This window comes from Mus musculus, chromosome X, assembly GCF_000001635.26.
Source record: "Mus musculus strain C57BL/6J chromosome X, GRCm38.p6 C57BL/6J".
NCBI lineage: Eukaryota > Metazoa > Chordata > Mammalia > Rodentia > Muridae > Mus > Mus musculus.
The window spans coordinates 102,617,799-102,636,765 of NC_000086.7; the positions used below are offsets into that span (position 1 = coordinate 102,617,799).

The window sequence follows — 18,967 nt, forward strand, 5'->3', positions numbered from 1 at the left end:
CCTCTCCTGAGTGTTGTGGCTGGCGAGAGAAATGGCCAGTTCTCCCAAGCATTACTTTCTTAAAGTAGATAATCTGTGGCTTAAAGTATGTGAACGATTATTGAGATACAATGCTAGATTGCTTTTTATGCATATTATATCAATATAATGCATCACTCTCAGTATATGACAATATTCTTCTTAATATAAGGTATCTTGGTCCCAAACAAAAGGAGAGAAGCAGAAAGGAGGAAGCAGAGAAGGACCAGGAAGATTCACCATGAGGACACACATGGAACAGGTATGCTCCAAGACTAGATAACCGTCACAAGAAAAAAAGCAAGGATTTTACAGCTTGCTGTCAACCCTGGATAAAATTCAATACATGTTTACAAATTTTAAAAATCAACAATAGAAAGAAATTTCTTCAATCCAATGAGGGATACCTGTTGGAGACTGGTTCTAAGGCTTTGATTCAATCTGGAATCTGCGTGTCCAGCCAAACACTGAAGGTTCTTGTCCCAAATTGGTTTGTGATCCATCAATAAAGATGCTAACAGCCAATGGCTGGACATGGGGTGGACACTTAGAGTTGTGCAGGCTAGAATGAAAAGAGGAATGGAAGAGAATCCCCGTGACTCAGGGAAGAAGAACGGGGCATAGTAGTGGCAAGAGATAAAGCCAACCAGCCATGTGAGATTTCAGTGTATTTGTGGACTCAACTGACAAAAAGAGGCCGCTATTCAGGTGAACTCTTACCTTCCAAGATTTAGAAAGATATACACTCACTGATAAGTGGATATTAGCCTAGAAGCTCGGAATACCCAAGATACAATTCACAAACCACATGAAACACAAACCACATGAAACTCAAGAAGGAAAACCAAAGTGTGGCATCAAAGGTAAAATCTACCAAGATGAACTCTCAATTCATCTATGCTCCAAATGCAAGGGCATCCGCATTCATTAGAGAAACTTTGCTAAAACTCAAAGCACACATTGCACCTCACACAACAATAGTGAGAGACTTTACCACCCCACTTTCAGCAATGGACAGATCCTGGAAACAGAAACTAAACAGAGACACAGTGAAACTAACAGAAGTTATGACCTAAATAGATTGTACAGATCTCTATAGAACATTTTATCCAAAACAAGAAGTGCTTCTTCTTAGCACCTCATGGTACCTTCTCCAAAATTGACCGTATAATTGGTCAAACTAGGAAAGGGGATAGCATTTGAAATGTAAATGAAGAAAACATCTAATAAAAAATAAATCTTAAAAAAAATAGCGATGTTATTGTGTACTTCATAGCATCCTGTTGTTTTAAAATGGTAGGTGTGTTGGGCTGAGGGTATAACTCTGTGGTAAAGTACCTGTCTAGCACGCACAAGATCCTGAATTCAGTTACCAGTACCACAATAAGAGAAAGTGAATATTAAAAAAACAGGCCTCTACAGATACAAAAATATTGAAATTATCTCATGCATCCTATCAGATCACCACAGACTAAGGCTGATTTTCAATAACAACATAAATAATAGAAAGCCCAAATACACATGGAATCTGAACAACACTATACTCAATTATACCTTGGTCAAGGAAAAAATAAAGAAAGAAATTAAAGATTTTTAGAGTTTAATGAAAATGAAGCCACAACGTACCCAAACTTATGGGACACAATGAAAGCATTTCTAAGAGGAAAACTCATAGCTCTGAGTGCCTCCAAAAAGAAACTAGAGAGAGCACACATTAGCAGCTTGACAACACACCTAAAAGCTCTAGAACAAAAGGAAGCAAATTCATCCAAGAGGAGTAGACAGCAGGAAATAATCAAACTCAGGGGTGAAATCAACCAAGTGGAAACAAGAAATATTCAAAGAATTAACCAAACGAGGAGCTGGTTCTTTGAGAAAATCAACAAGATAGATAAACCCTTAGCCAGACTCACTAGAGGGTATAGGGACAGCATCCTAATTTAAAAAATCAGAAATGAAAAGGGAGACATAACAACAGAATCTGAGGAAATGCAAAAAAAAATCATCAGATTCTATTACAAAAGCCTATATTAACATTATTGGGATAATTTTAAAAAACTGAATAGGTCCTGTGGTATGTGTAATCACTTAGTTCCTGGTTTTGATAATCATACCATGGTTACAACAGTCTTTGAGGAAGTGCACAATGAAATGTTGAGTTGTAGTAGTACTTCATCATGTCCATAGTTTGTGTATTTTCAACTAGTTCAGGAAAAAGTGTGTGTTTGTGCACAAGCATGCATGTGTATGAATGTCTAACACAGTAGACGGAAAGATAAAGCAAATATCAATAAACCTTGCATGAATGATGTATGGAATTTTCCCCCTAACATTCTTAAATTGTTTTCTTTAGTTTAAAATTATTTCAAAATAAAAAAGGAAGGAGCAATAGATAGAACTCAGCAGTGGAAAACTTGTATAGAACTTTTCTATGATTTGTTTGGGGTTTTCTACATGTATCACAGTCTTGCTGTTAAATTATTTTTTCTTTCTTTCTTTCTTTCTTTCTTTCTTTCTTTCTTTCTTTCTTCCTTTCTTCCTTTCTTCCTTTTCTTCCTTTTCTTCCTTTTCTTCCTTTTCTTTCTTTTCTTTCTTTCTTTCTTTTTTTTTTTCGAGACAGGGTTTAGCCCTGGCTGTCCTGGAACTCACTCTATAGACCAGGCTGGCCTTGAACTCAGAAATCTGCCTGCCTCTGCCTCCCAAGTGCTGGGATTAAAGGCGTGTGCCACCACTGTCCAGCAAGTTATTTCTTTATGCAACTACATCTGTCTTGTATTTCAAATATATTGTGTTCTGTATTAATTGGAACTACATTCCAGACCATATTGTCTCATTATAGGTTATGTCAAAATTCTATCATAACCCTCTTGTCCACTTTATTCCATGTAATATTTTTTGCCTTGAATCGTTATTTCATTTCTTTTTAGTCTCTATATTTTACTTCTCCTAACTTGGTTTTAAACTTTCAGTATCATTATGATATAAGAAGTATACTTCTTTTAAAAAAATCTGCATTTTCCTGTTTAGTACAAGTGGCTGATCCATGTACATTTAACATAATAATGTTTGAACTTTCTCCTGCTATCCTATTTTATACATTCTTACTCTTTCTAGAAATATGGCCAAGTGGAAAGGTGCTGGTGATATGGGAGATTGAGGAGAGTACAGAGGATGGAGGACCGTGAGGTGGCTATCTGATACTGAGCTTGGGTGACTGGACTGTTGGAAGGGAAAGAGCTTCCCTTAGTTTATGCAATGGCAAAAATGGTGAGTACAGTTTAAAATTTGTTATTCTAATAGGAAATATAAGCAGAGACATGCCTTAAAAGCCATATGATTCAAATTTGAAACTTATAAAAAGTTTCAAATTATATATTCATAGTTTCATGGAGGAATCTAAATTTTGTTTGTGGTTTAAAGAACAATTTGATGGGTCAACATGTACATTAAGATTTTATCTATCACAAAGATAAACTAAACTCCATTGACAAGACTTGGTAAAAATAAGAAAGAAAATGTACCTTGGCCATTCCAACTGAACTCGCATTCAATTCCGAGATGCCTTGGTTTGTCTTATCGCCACGTTCCCATATCCCAAAGTCCTAGCAAAAAATAATCAAGATATAACTCATTACAATCAAATTATAACCACTAAACATTCATTAGATGTATAATCCTTTAATAAAAATATTAATAGCAGCAAATTTTTACATACACTCTCATATACTCACTCACTTAATAGCCTCTGTATAGGCTATTAAGGAGCAGATGATGACCTAAGTTAAATTGGGGCCTCTAAAAAGTTGTGAGTCTCTTCAACACTTAATCAGATCATCTAGAAACACTTCTCAAGTTTTCCCTAAAGGAGATTCCCATGAAGTCTAACACATAGAGGCTAAGCAACAGTTGGTATTTTTATGTGAAACTTACATTCTTATCTTAATCTCTTGGTTCTTAAAATTTACAATACATGCATTATCTACCTTAATGCTTACTTTTTAAAAATATGCTTTTTATTTTTATTCTATGTATATTGATGCTATGCCTGCATGTATATCTGAAAAAGGTGTCAGAATGCCTGGAACAGGAGTTACAAAGAGTTGTGAGCTGCTGTGTGGGTGCTGGGAATTGAACCTGGGTTCTCTGGAAGTGCTCTTAACCAAGCCATCTCTCTACCCTTAATCTTTACATTTTACAGATGATGAAACTAAATTACAAGAATGACAGTAAGTAACTAACCCACGGTTGTATACTTGGTAAGTGACAGAATCCAGAGTACATTCTAAGGAATTTCACACCAAAACCTACTCCTAGCCATAGCTATAAACATTCCCTAGGCAATATAAAATATTTAAAATTAATTTTAATACTTTTTATTTTTTTAAAAAAAACTTCAGAATTACACAAAATTGCAAAAATAGTACAATGAATCCCTAACACCTATGACTTAGTTTTGCCTAATGTTAACATTGACCATAACCACAGGACAACTGCTAAAGCTAAGGACTCAACTCAACTAAGCAACTGAGTTAACTATGGACTTCATGCCCATACTTTCCAAGAGCTGGAATTGTAAGTGTACACAACCATGCCTGACTGGTGCTTTTTATATATTCCAAGATTCAATTTCATCCCTGCCATGTCTCCTTAGTGACTTCCAATCAATAGTGCTTTCTCAAATCTTATCCTTTGTGACCTTGATCCTAAGTAAAAACTACTGAAAGCTAAACAGTTTGGTTCGCATTGGCATTTTCCATTTTACTTTTCTCTTTTTAATTAGTAAATACTTTGAGAGATTGTTCAATATTATATAAATATATCACTAGGTGGGGTTGCTCCTTGTTGCAAACCTGAGATGAGACTCTATCTCAGAAAAACAAGATGATCATGTAAATAGTTTGCTTCTCCTTAAACAACCATCCACCAATTCAGCATTCTGCCTTAATTGCTTACAATAAGTATAGTTTTGATGATAATTTTAATCTATTTTCCTTGCTACCTCTATGGTCATTAATTATAATCCTTCTCCAAGGAAGGCAGTCCATTATTCCTTGTTTTTTTTCTTTTTCAGTTGTTTATTTATTGGTGTGTGTATGTTTGCTGGTTTATTATGGAATGCTATCATTATTTTGCTGCCTACATTGTTAATTGTTCCAGGTCTAGCCACTGGTAGGCTCCTGTGCCTCTTGGTTCTGACATTTTCTAGTGTACTTTTGACATTCCCTGTTCCTCCCTGAATACTTCTGGAGTGTTTAGTACTACAAGATGCTTCAATCTCAACCTTGACTATGGATTTAGGCGGGTGTAATGGCACACACTTTTAATCCCAGCACTCACGGGAAAGAAGTAAGCAGACCTCTGAATCCACATGCAGGCAGTGGTGCAGTATGCCTATAACCCCAGTACTTGGGAGTCAGAGGCAGATGGATCTTTAAGTTCTAGGTCATCCTGGTCTGCAGAGCAAATTCTAGGACAGCCAGGGCTATCCAGAGAAACCCTGTCTCAAAAAACCAAACCAAACCAAGCCAAACCAAACCAAACCTAACCTACATTGAGATTTCATCTCACCCCATTCAGAATATCTATCATCAGAAAAATAACTAACAACAAATGTAAGAAAATGTTACACACTGCTGTTGGGCATGTAAATTAGTCCAGCACTATGAAAATCAGTATGGGAGTGCCTTTAAAAACTAAAAATAGATCTGCCATCTGATCCAGCTATACCACTTCCAGAAATAGAGCCAATGGAATCTAATCAGCCAGCATACCACACACATATTACGTACATACCCACATTTACTATAGCACTATTTACAAAAGTTAAGTTACAGAAGCAGACTGTATGTCCATCAAAAAAGAAATGGGTAAAGTTACATATACATATGCATGGAGAAATGAACATTATCAAAAGTGATAAATGCATTTTAAAGTAGTATCTTTTAAAATAATATGACACTTGAAAGTGAAAAAGAATTCTGAGTGGAGATAGAGTTCGGTTTCAGAGTATCTGCCAATCATGTGTAAGGACTTTTGTTTAATCCTAGCACCACAAAAAATAAAAGAAAAGAGGTATGTTAAATACAAGGGGGTTAGTCAGTAACAATGGACACATACTAAAAGCACAATCAGAGACAAGTGTAGTATTTGTCCAATCTTAGAGTGATTGTATTCATCCATTCCACAACAGTAGTTTTATATCTTTATTGATGTATAATGGTGTAGTTAAACCGGAATATAGTTAAACTATATGATTCCTCTTTTAAAATGTTTAGTACAGTTGTGTGTGAGAGAGAGAAACAGAGACAGAGACAGAGACAGACAGAGAGACAGAGAGAGGAAGAGAGAGATCTTGCTCAGAACATCAGTCTTGGCAGAGAACACCTTTAACCACTGAACAAACTAGCTGGTACCACTGTGATTAATTAATTATATTTATATATGTGAATCTATTGTCACAATAAAAGATAGGTTCAAAAACTTCCAAAGTCTCTTCCTGGCTTCCAAAATCCATTTCTTCCTCTGCCCCTGTTATAAAGCAATCACAAATCTGCTTACTGTCATTACAGATGTCTAGAATTTTGTTAGTGTAATTATCTTGTATGTATGTGTATAATACATACACATATATATATATAATACACATACAAGCATGTATGCACACATGTACACACACACATTTAAAGAGAGGCTCTTACTATGTAGTTCTGGCTGGCTTGGGCCTTGCTATTCAGACTAGGCTAGCCTCAAATTCACAGAGATCCACCTGTCTCTGCCTCTCCCAAATGCTGAGATTAAAGGCTTACACACCACCATGCCCGGGCTTGTGTACATTTTCTATGAAATTTCTTCTACTAACCATTATGCATTTTAGATTTATTCACGTTTTTGCATGGCTCACAGTTCATTTTTTTTCTTGTTGAACAAAATGACCTTTCATGAACACTGCAATTTGTTTATCCCTTGTATTTGTTCCTGGGCATTTGGATGATTTGAAGATTGGGAGATTATAAGGAAAGTGTCAATGAACAACAGCAACAAAACCCTTCATATTAGACTAAAGGAAAAATGCATTTCTGTAGTGTCCAATGCAACATTTTATACAGAGAAAATATTATTGATGACATTTAATATGAACCTACTTCATATGGTAGTTCATAAGGGGAAAAACTTTTTGTACACTAGATCAACAACAAAAACATGAATAAATTTTATTTGTGTACAGCCAAATGGCCCATAACATTACTCAGTTATCATGCTTCTTTTAAAGGTTTCAGTTAAAATAAGACTAGTAGAGGCTGGGGACAGATCTCAGTTGGTTGAGTGCTTGCTAGGGCTCAAATCCTATCACCACATAAAACTGATCATGGTAGCTTATGCCTATAACTCCAACACACTCGGGAGGTAGAGACGGAAGAATCAGAAGCTTAAGATCACCTTCATGTATTGAGTTCAGGATGAGCCTAGCCTAGAGATGCTCTAATAAAATATATTAAATGAAAATAGTAATATAATAAAATGACTACAAATTAGTTCCATTGCCAAGCACATACTATGAAGAATAAGATTTGAAGGAACTGAAACCACAGCATTTATCTCTGTAACACATTGACGACAGGGCAAACAGGGGAATGAAGGTCTTAGTAAAGAAACTGAAAATGGTTTTGTCATGAGCCTTTTTGATTCGTTCATTATAAGGAGAAGTGAGTTGTTTGGTGTTTTGGAAACAAAAACATTCTATGTTTAAGTTCATTCTAAAGTAAGTACTTACAGCAGTTTTATATGCAGCTTCAATGTAAAACACGAGGTTCTGTATAAAATTGACTTCGTCTAGGCTGTGGATGATATGGAGTCCTGAGGGAAAAAGACAGTTAGTTGGTTATCACTTCAGCCTCCTGCCCCAAAATGGAAATGACTCAGTGAACTCTGCTTCAATCAACTTCACTTCAATTGCCTTTACTGACCTGACCAGCACATGTATTTTTATAAACTGAGATAGACCTTTCATATAACTTATCGTGTAATTCATATAATATAATGGTTGTTATTGTATTACAGTATATATCTATTACATCAATTCTGGGACATATTCATCATCACAAGAAGGAATTCTTTACTCATTGGGCGTTCATATAAACTGAGAAGTATATTATGTTATCAGTGTTTGTTTACTGAACACAATATTTTGAAGCTCCCTTTGTGTTGTGGGATGCATTAGTACTTCTTTTATTGCCAAAAAATATTAATTGTGTGAACGCACCATATTTAAATTATCCAATCATCAGGTGATAGACCTTGTTGTTGTTTCTACTTTGTAGCTATCGTAAATAATGCTGCTATAAATATTCATATATACTTTTTGTGTATGTGGACATATTTTTCATACATACATATATATACATATTCATACATACACATATATGCATACACACACGCTTAGGAGAGAAACTGCTGGATCATATGGTAACTCTATATTTAAGCCTCTGAGGCATTGCTAGACTGCTCTTCAAAGTGATTGTATTATTTTACATTAAAACTTAAATTTCTTTACTTAGTTATTTATCTATTTATTTATGTGTGTGCATGCCATGGTACACAAGGAAGTCAGGACAACTAAGGGTAGTTGGTTCTCTCCCTCCACCATATGGATCCAGGTATTGCATTCAGGTTGTCAGACTTAGTAGCAAGTACTTATACCTGCTGAGACATATCCTTTGCTCTTATTTTACATTTCCCAGAGTAGTGAACAAAGGTTCCAACTTCTCAATATCTTCAGCAACACCTTTTAATCTGTCATCTTGATTCCTGCCATTCTGTTGTGGCTGAAGTGGTCATTACAGTTATTCAGGTCAGTATTCCTCTAGTGACTGATGATGCACAGCATTTTGTAATGTACTTAATGGTTATTTCTACAAACTCCATAGAGGAAAATCCAGTTCATATCCTCTAGCCACTTTTTATAAAATAAATTGAGCTTTTTGGTGTATGAGTGTTTTTGCCTACATATATGTCTGTGTGCTTCATGCATGCTCTGTCTGTTTAGTCCAGAAGAAGACATCATATTGCCTGGAACTGGAGTTACAGATAGTTCTGACCTGTCATGTGGGTGCCATGAATTGAACCCACGTCCTCTAGAAGAGCAGCCCATCTCTCTAGCCCACTCTAGCCATTTTAAAGGAGGCTATTTCTCTCTCTCTCTCTCCCTCTCTCTCTCTCCCTCCCTCCCTCTCTCTCTCTCTCTCTCTCTCTCTCTCTCTCTCTCTCTCTCTCTCTCTCTCTCTCTGAGACAGTGTCATCATAGGATGACCTTAAATTTGAGATCCTCACACCTTTGCCTTCTATTAGGTTTAAAAGCATATACCACCCCAACATATCTGACTTAGTTATTCTGATATTTTCTAAACAATGAGTTGTGAGAATTCTTTCTACTCAATATAAATAGCTTATATATGATTGCAAATATTTCCTTCTATATAGGTTGATTTTACATACATACACACTACACACAATACACATACATACATACATACATATATCATACATACACACACACACACTGAGAAAGGCTGGGTGTTTTTTTTTAATGGGTTCTCAGCTTTTTGGAACAGGAATAGCATAAGGGCAAGATGTAGCTGCTAGAGTTTCCTGGTATCATGGTGAATCCATCAGGATTCGCCACTGGAGGAGTCAGATTAAAGGCTTACACAATTGGGTTTTAGTTGTTGCACCCAGAGATTGAATTACCATTGCTTCCATAAATAAATAAATAAATAAATAAATAAATAAATAAATAAATAGGGTCTCATAGGTTAGCATCAAATTTGCTATTAGCTGAAGATGAACTTCAACTCTGGATCCCACCCTCACCTCCCAAGTGCTCGGATTACAAGCAGACATCATACTATACACAGATTCTTTTTTACTTTCTTAGATGGGTCCTTGATGTTAATTTTGGTAAATTGCAATTACGATTTTCTTCTTTAGCTGTTTATACATTTGGCATCATATCCAAGAGAACATTCACTCCTGCTTCCCTTTGCTGTTATTTATTTATATTGTTTCTGTTTTATGAGAAGAGTCTCGTGTATCCAAAGATGGCTTTAAACTCACTATGTAACCAACCCCGGCTTTGGATTCCCAATCCTCTTGTGTCTACCTCTCAAGCACTGGGATTACAGGTGTGTGCCCCCACGCCTGTCCTCCCTTCTACCCTCCCTCTTCCACTCTTTTCAACCTTTTCTCTCTTTTCCTCTCCCCACTTTCTTTGACAGGGCCATGATATATATCCCAGGTAGCATCAAACTCATAATCCTCCTTTCTCTGCCTCCTGAGTGCTAGGATATAGGTGTGTACCACTATATATTTCTATTTTCTTGTTCCTTTGCATCTAAATTTTTAGGTTGAAAACTGGGTAGTATTATATGTTAGTATGTTGTGAGAATGCAAGATCCGAGACTATTCTCTGGAGACTGTTTCTATTTATTTAGAGGTTTAACTGAACTAATTCAGTACAATCTATTCCCCCATAACATGCAGCCTCTGGTAGCCATCAGAAGACACAGTCTTAGGAACATGAACTGTCACTCTAAGATGATGTTATTGGAGCTCGTTAACAATTTCTTTCCTCTTTTCTGTCTGGGCCACTGCCCTGAGCAGACCTTGGGTGCAAACTCCACAGCCAGTCCCACAACACTGGAGGAAGCTCTACTCCCAGGCGCTCTAACACTCCCAGGATCATAGGATCAGAGGTGAGAAAGACACATCTGCCCCAACACTGGAAATAACTGAGACCAGCAGGACCCAGGCAACTAGGAATTCTGCCCATTCAGTAGCATGTGCTCCTTCCTGTCAGACATTGGGTGCAAACTCCACCACAAATCCCACAACACCCAGAGGAAGATCCACCCCAGGCACTCTAACACACCCAGGATCAGAGCCAGTCCCACAACACCCAGAGGAAGATCTACATCCAGACACTCTAACAATCCCAGGATTATAGGACAGACAGCCTGGTCTCCATTGAACCCCAGCGGTACCCTATGTGTGGTAATTTCCACCTACATGGGATGGTAGGCGTTCCCTCATGTCTCCTGGACCCCTGGCTCCTGTCGAAGTTACCGCCCCTATAGCCCCCACAGGAGAGGCATGTGGCTATTAGTCAGGTAGACAATGTCCCAATGGCCTTCTGGCTAGACTCCTCCACAGCTACCTAGCAACAGCAAGATAACAAAGCCCACTATAAGAGGGGCTGCTTGGCCCCTCCTCACTCTCTAAGCTTTCTTACTCTCTAAGCTTTTACCTCTCTTACTCTCTAGCCTTCTCTCTCTCTCTCTCTCTCTCTCTCTCTCTCTCTCTCTCTCTCTCTTCCCCCTTCTCTCCTCGTGGCCATGGCTGGCCTCTCCCTCTCTCCTTCTACCTTTTCTCTTTCTCCCTGCCTTTCTATAATAAAGCTCTAAAACTATAGACTGTCTCTGAAGGACTCTCACCTGCGTGGAAACCACCCAGCACCCCTCTTTCCCCCTGCCCTCTCTCCCCGTATCTCTGGGGCCAAGTGCCACCCCAGGGCCCCTATTCTGTTCTCAGCTTCTCGGCAGTATCCAGCTTGGGATGCTGGAGGCTGAGAATCTGGTACCGGGGGCTGCCCCTTGTCCAACCCCTGCCTTGTGGGGTCAGTGGCTTCAAACAGCCAGATGCCCACCCGGGGCTGCATAGAAAGCATGTGCTCATCTGCCTGCCCAGAACACCAGAACTCGGGCGGGATGCAGGCACTCTCTCCAACTCCCCTCTTCCGACACACCCACAGCCCTACACAGGATCATAGGATGAGAGCCATTCCCACAACACCCAGAGGAAGATCCATTCCCAAGCGCTCTAACGCACCCAAGACCACAGGATAACAGGATCCCAGGAGCTTGCTCACACCAGGATCCCAAGGTCTCAGAGGCAGCTTGAGTCCCAGGAGCTCTGACACACCCAGGATCTCAGGATCACAGAATCCCATAATAACAGGATCACAGAGACAGCTGAACTCTGAGGAGCTCTGACACAACCAGGATCACAGGAAGAACAGGCTCCTGTCAGATATACGGAGGGCAGGTAGCACTAGAGATAATCAGATGGCAGGAGGCAAGTGTACGAACACAAGCAGCAGAGACCAGGATTACCTGATATCATCAGAACCTAATTCTCCCACCACAGCAAGTCCTGGATACACCACCACACTGGAAAAACAAGATTCGGATCTAAAACTACTCCCATGATGGTGATAGAGGACTTTAAGGAGGTCATAAATAACTCCCTTAAAGAAATACAGGAGAACACAGGTAAACAGCTAAAAGCCCTTAAAGAGGAAACACAAAAGTCCCTTAAAGAATTACAGGAAAACACAATCAAACAGGTGAAGGAAATGAACAAAATCATCCAGGATCTAAAACTCAAAACAAACACAATAAGGAAATCACAAAGGGAGACAACCCTGGAGATAGAAAACCTAGGAAAGAGATCAGGAGTCATAGATGCAAACATCACCAACAGAATACAAGAGATGGAAGAGAGAATCTAAGGTGCAGAGGATACCATAGAAAACATTGACACAACAGACAAAAAATGCAGAATGCAAAATGCAAAAACTTCTAACCAAAAACATCCAGGAAATCCAGGACACAATGAGAAGACCAAACCTAAGGATAATAGGTATAGAAAAGAGTGAAGATTCCCAACTTAAAGGGCCAGCTAATATCTTCAACAAAATTATAGAAGAAAACTTCCCTAACCTAAAGAAACAGATGCCCATGAACATAAAAGAAGCCTACAGAACTCCAAATAGACTGGACCAGAAAAGAAATTCCTCTCATCACATAATAATCAAAACACCAAATGCAGTAAATAAAGAATATTAAAGGCAGTGAGGGCAAAAGTCAAGTAACATATAAAGGCAGGCCTATCAGAATTACACCAGACTTCTCACCACAGTCTATGAAAGCTAGAAGATCCTGGACAGATGTCACACAGACCCTAAGAGAACAACAATGCCAGCCCAGGCTACTATACCGAGCAAAATCTCAATTACCATAAATGGAGAAACCAAGATATTCCATGACAAAACCAAATCTACACATTATCTTTCCACAAATCCATCCCTACAAAGGATAGTAGATGGAAAACACCAACACAAAGAGGGAAAATAAACTCGAGAAAAAGCAAGAAAGTAATCTTTCAACAAACCTAAAGAAGATAGCCACATGAACAGAATTCCAACTCTAACAACAAAAATAACAGGAAGAAACAATTACTTTTCCTTAATATCTCTTAATCAATGGACTCAATTACCCAATAAAAAGGCAGAGACTAACTGACTGGTTACGTAAACAGAACCTAACATTTTGGTGCATATAGGAAACCCACCTCAGGGGCAAAGACAGACACTACTTTAGAGTGAAAGGCTGGAAAACAATTTTCCAAGCAAATGGTCCCAAGAAACAAGCTGGAGTAGCCATTCTAATATCGAATAAAATCAACTCTCAACCTAAAGTTCTCAAAAAAGACAAGGAGGGGCACTTCATACTCATCAAAGGTAAAATCCTCCAAGAGGAACTCTCAATTCTGAATATCTATGTTCCAAATGCAAGGGCACCCACATTCATAAAAGAAACTTTACTAAAGCTCAAAGCACACATTGCACCCCACTCAATAAGAGTGGGAGACTTCAACATCCTACTCACCAATGGACAGATCATGGGAACAGAAACTAAACAGAGACACAGTGAAACTAACAGAAGTTATAAGCCAAATGTATCTAACAGATATTTATAGAACATTTCATCCTAAAGCAAAAGAATATACCTTCTTCTCAGCCCCTCACAGTACCTTCTCCAAAGTTCACCATATAACTGGTCACAAAACAGGCCTCAACAGATACAAGAAAACTGAAATAATCCCATGCACCCTATCAGATCAGCTCAGACTACGGCTGGTCTTAAATACCAACAAAAACAATGGAAAGCACACATACATGTGAAAGCTGAACAATGTTCTACTCAATGATAACTTGGTCAAGGAAGAAATAAAGAAATTAAAGACTTTTTAGAATTTAATGAAAATGAAGATACATCATAACAAAACTCATGGGACACAATGAAAGCAGTGGTAAGAGGAAAACTCATAGCTCTGAGTGCCTCCAAAAAGAAACTGGAGAGAGCATACACTAGCAATCTGACAGCACACCTAAAAGCTCTAAAACAAAAGGAAGCAAATTCACCCAAGAGTAGTAGGCGGCAGGAAATAATCAAACTTAGGGCTGAAATCAACCAAGTGGAAACAAAAAGAACTACACAAAGAATCAACAAAACCAGGAGGAGCTGGTTCTTTGAGAAAATCAAGATAGATAAACCCTTTTCAGACTAACCAGAGGGCACAAAGACAGTATCCAAATTAATAAAATCAGAAATGAAAAGGGAGACATAACAACAAACTATATCTTAAAACAATTATTCTGTTTGTTGAATATTAACAGTTGAAAATATTAAAATCATGTTCTATCAAAAAAATGGCTAAGATCAAGTGACAACACATGTTGGCAAGGATGTGAGTGGGGGAGCACACTCATAGAAACAGGTGGAGGGTGGATGGGATAGGGGGTTCCTCAGGGGAGGGGAATCAGGAAAGGGGATAGCATTTGAAATGTAAATAAATAAAATATTCAATAAAAAGAAAAAGAAAAAAGGACATCCTTCACCTAAAAAGCAAACAAACAAAAAATTCTTTCCAAGATCTAGTAGATGGCTGTCTCTGCTGGTATGAAGCTAAGGCCCAACCCCTGGTTTCAACTGATTGTTTAATGATTTTGTCGAATCCTCAAAAATAAATTTCTCTATCGTTTTAAACAATTAGACTCAGGTCCTTTCTGGTACAATCTTTGAGTCAAGTCTTTGATACTTGTTCTTACACTTAAAAGGACTCCTTAGCTTTCTTTGGATTTTTAAAAATTTCTAGCTAATCTTTTTCTTAGTTTCTTGCTGTTACTGAACAATTAACTTCATCTTAATTATTTAGATGTGTTTTTACTAAGACCACCTTTGATGTGTGTGGGTGTTTTTCCTGTATGATATCTGTGTACCATGTACGTGCAATGCCTGCAGAGGCCAGAAGGGACATGGAATCCCCCTGGAACTAGAGTTACAAACGGTTGTGAGCCATCACGTAGATGTTGAGAATCAAGCCCAGATCCTCTAGAAGAGTAGCCACCTCTCCAGCCCTACATCATAATTACTAAGTAATTATCTAATTTTCTCACACTTCATTTGTAAAGGCAATTTTCTTCAGAAGAGTTAAGGAGCTTTGTTTTTACAGTGTGTTGCTACCTTCCATGAGAATATTCATGCCAGTGCTGCAGACCATTTCTTTTGGAATGGCATTCCTGTTTTAGACACTAAGCTCTGGACAGAGTGGTAGCTTCTGATCTTCCCAGCTTGCATATTCCAGTGTAGGATGTTTGCCTCAGTCAAGAAGTAGATGACATAGTGGTCTCACTCTGCTCTATCTAAGGGAGATCCTATTTCCTAAGTGTCTGGGGATATGGGGGATCCTAAAGCTGTACTTGCCTGGACTAGGGCTTGCAATACAGAGCTTGGAAGGGTAATAAATGATGCCAGCTTGTTTTCTGAGGGACATTCAGGAACCTTAAACTCAACATGGTGATTCTCAACATGGGGATCATGACTCCCAAAGGCCATTTAAAAACACAGATGTTTACATTATGATTAATAACAGTCGCAAAATGAAGTAGCCATAAAAACTAGTTTATGGTTGTGAGTCACTCCCACATAAGGAACTGTATTAAAGGATCTCAAGCATTAGGAAGGTTGAGAACCAGGGCTGGAGAGATGGCTCAGTGGTTATGAGCACTGACTGCTCTTCCAAAGGTCCTGAGTTCAAATCCCAGCAACCACATGGTGGCTCACAAACATCTGTAACAAGATCTGATGCCCTCTTCTGGTGTGTCTGAAGACAGCTACAGTGTACTTATATATAATGAATGAATGAATGAATGAATCTTAAAAAAAAAGAAGTTAAAGGAAGGTTGAGAACCACTAAACTAGAGCTTAGGAGAGAGGAAGCCTGTGTTCTGTCTATACAGCCTGGAATAGTGCTTCTATTATCCTGAGTTGGGATAGGAGGTTAAGCTGAGGCCAGATACCTCAGTCCCTTGATGTTCTTAATAATTAGGGGTTTTTTGAGTGCTTCTCTACTTACTGCAAATCCTTTTGAACAATATCCAATGGACAATTTCAAAGTATTGGTTTGTTCTTAAATTTCCAGCATCTTTGGCTGTTTTGCTGGAGCTCTTCATGCTACTATTCTATAAATTTCATTCAATTTCTGCCTAAATCTATCTTCACTAAGTGTGGGGAGCTGCCCTCACATTCGCCATTACAAGATGGCGCTGACATCCTGTGTTCTAAGTAGTAAACAAATAATCTGCGCATGTGCCAGGGGTAGTTTTTCACTCCATGTGCTCTGCCTTCCCTGTGACGACAACTCGGCCAATGGGCTGCAGCCAATCAGGGAGCGACACGTCCTAGGCGGAGGATAAGTCTCCTTAAAAGGGACGGGGTTTTGCCATTTTCTCTCTTCCTCCTGAAGAAGTAAGCAATAAAGCTTTTGCCGCAGAAGATTCCGGTTGTTCTGAGCGTGTTCTTGCCGGTGGAACAAAAGCTCGGGCAATAACTAAGTATTCAAGAACATTCAAGCTATTGCTAGTTCTCTATGAAGATCTTTTATTATATTCTTTTCACCACAATGTTGCTTTTTAACTTCAATCCAAATGCATTATACAAAATTTGTATTATTTATTGCTAAAGTATTTCACTGACTTCTTTACTAGTCTTCTACCTTAATTTTGTTCTTTATCTAATCTATCTCATGCAACCTATCTTCCTGCTACTAGAATGAACCATCCCTTGATTATCCACATCAAACATCTCTACTGGTTGCAGAATATAATTCTAAAATATTTAGCATGCTATAGAAGTCCTCATGAAATGTTTTAATCTATCTTTGCTTCCATTTTGGGGAATCATATTTAAAAACCATCAGGGATATTTAGTCAGTGCCTGCTTTAAAGAGAGAAAATAAAAAGCTAGGTGAAGGTGGCAACGTCATACTTACTTTACAACTCTATCAGGTCAGAATACTTGGGAGCTTAAAAACACTAGCCATCGAATACCCAAGGGAGCCAGGCAGTGGTGCCACATGCCTCTAATCCCCAGTACTCGGGAGGCAGAGGCAGGGAGATCTCCGAGTTTGAAGCCAGCCTGGTCTACAGAGTGAGTTCCAAGGCAACCAGAGCTACACAGAGAAACCCTGTCTCAAAATACCACCCACCCCAATTTTTTTAAATTTAAAAATTAAAAATGGTAAACAGCTTTCAGAGTTGAAATAAAAATATTATTCAAAGTGAAATTATAACTACCATTCTACTTAAAGAAATAAAACAAAATTAAATTTGTTGTGGAAGAAATTTCTCCTCCAAAAGGAGATTAATTGGATGATCAACTCATAATTTCAAAGAAAGCTTATTCAAACTCTAGGGTGTAAAAAGAAAAAAGTTAAGGAGTTTATTACCAAACATTTATTTGCAGAGAGGCAGAGAGAGAGAGAGAGAGAGAGAGAGAGAGAGAGAGAGAGAGAGAGATTTGTTTCCTTTAATATCAAGGAACTCTCTGGCCTGGACAATTTAGTGAGATCCTCTCTCAAAAAAAATGTAAAGGGTTAAGATTTTAGCTTCGTGGGTAGAGGAGTGGGGGGGTGGGTATGGGGGACTTTGGGGATAGCATTGGGAAATGTAAATGAGGAAAATACCTAATTTTAAAAAAAGGAAAAAAAAAAGAAAGAAATTAAAAAAAAGATTTTAGCTTAGTGGTAGAGTGCTTGTTTGGCATGCATGATTCCCTTCTTTGAAACCCCAACACCACAGAAAACATAGTATTGTAAATACATTAACTTACTCTGAATGATCTGGAAATGTTCTTATTAAGTTTAGGAACTCCATATAATAGAATTGTTTTCACCTCCAATTTTACATCTATAAAGCATCACTTTATGTAGTTTTGAATGACCTAGAAGTTAGTATGTAAACTAGGGCTGGCCTATATCTGCCTCCCAAGTGCTAGGATACAGAGAGATGTGAGCTACTATATTTTTTTTAATTTTCTTTTACATATCAGGCATCTAACTATTATCACAAAACTACTTAAATAGAATACTGCTTAATAATGAAACATACACATTTAGATTCAGATCATACTAATAAAGAATATATAAACTGGGTGGTTCTGTAGCCACAGTGACCAAAGGCATACTGGTGTAGAATATGAAAATTAAAAAAAAAACAAACCTTTGCCCTTCCTTCCCATCTCCTGGCATCTGAGAATTAATAAATAATAATAAAAAACCTAGCTAAAGATCTAGCCCACTTTTCTGGGTTCCCATTTCAAAAGAGTATTAATTAGAACTGCAAATTTGCTTCTCAATAAAATAAGATATTGCCTATACCTCAAAAAAAGTTATCTAGCTATAGCAAACTTACAAACTATTGTTATTTGCAATTTGCTTCATTGAGTACCCTAAACAGATACTTTATTTTCTAGTCAATCCCTACAGAGAAAGTAGATGAACCAGAGATGATCCAAACTTACAAGCATGCAGTTATTCTCTTCTTGTACTGACCTGAGGCAGTCATTTGTGCTAGGAAGAGCAGGTACACAGAAGTAGCATCCAACTGCAGGTGTCCCCACTGGTCATCACCCACCACAGTGGCACAAGTTTTGGTGTTGTACTTGGCATGGAGGCTATCTTTAGTACTCTGACTGTACTTGAAGGACTCTACTTTATCCACCTGACAAGGAAACAGTATAAAATGGCCAGTCAGATAAATCAACCTATATGCTAT

General features: G+C 38.1%; 1 protein-coding gene across 5 annotated transcripts in view; it reads right to left on the bottom strand.

Moving 5' to 3' along the window:
• Phka1 (phosphorylase kinase alpha 1) overlaps positions 1–18,967 on the bottom strand; it is a 130,327-nt gene that overhangs the window by 103,824 nt on the left and 7,536 nt on the right. For all 5 annotated transcript variants that reach the window (NM_173021.3, NM_008832.2, XM_006527894.4 and 2 more), the window contains exons 4-6: positions 18,745–18,913; positions 7,790–7,872; positions 3,540–3,620 (exon numbers count right to left, since the gene is read on the bottom strand). In NM_173021.3, the coding sequence (NP_766609.2) occupies positions 3,540–3,620; positions 7,790–7,872; positions 18,745–18,913 (333 nt within the window). The remainder of the gene's footprint in view (positions 1–3,539; positions 3,621–7,789; positions 7,873–18,744; positions 18,914–18,967) is intronic.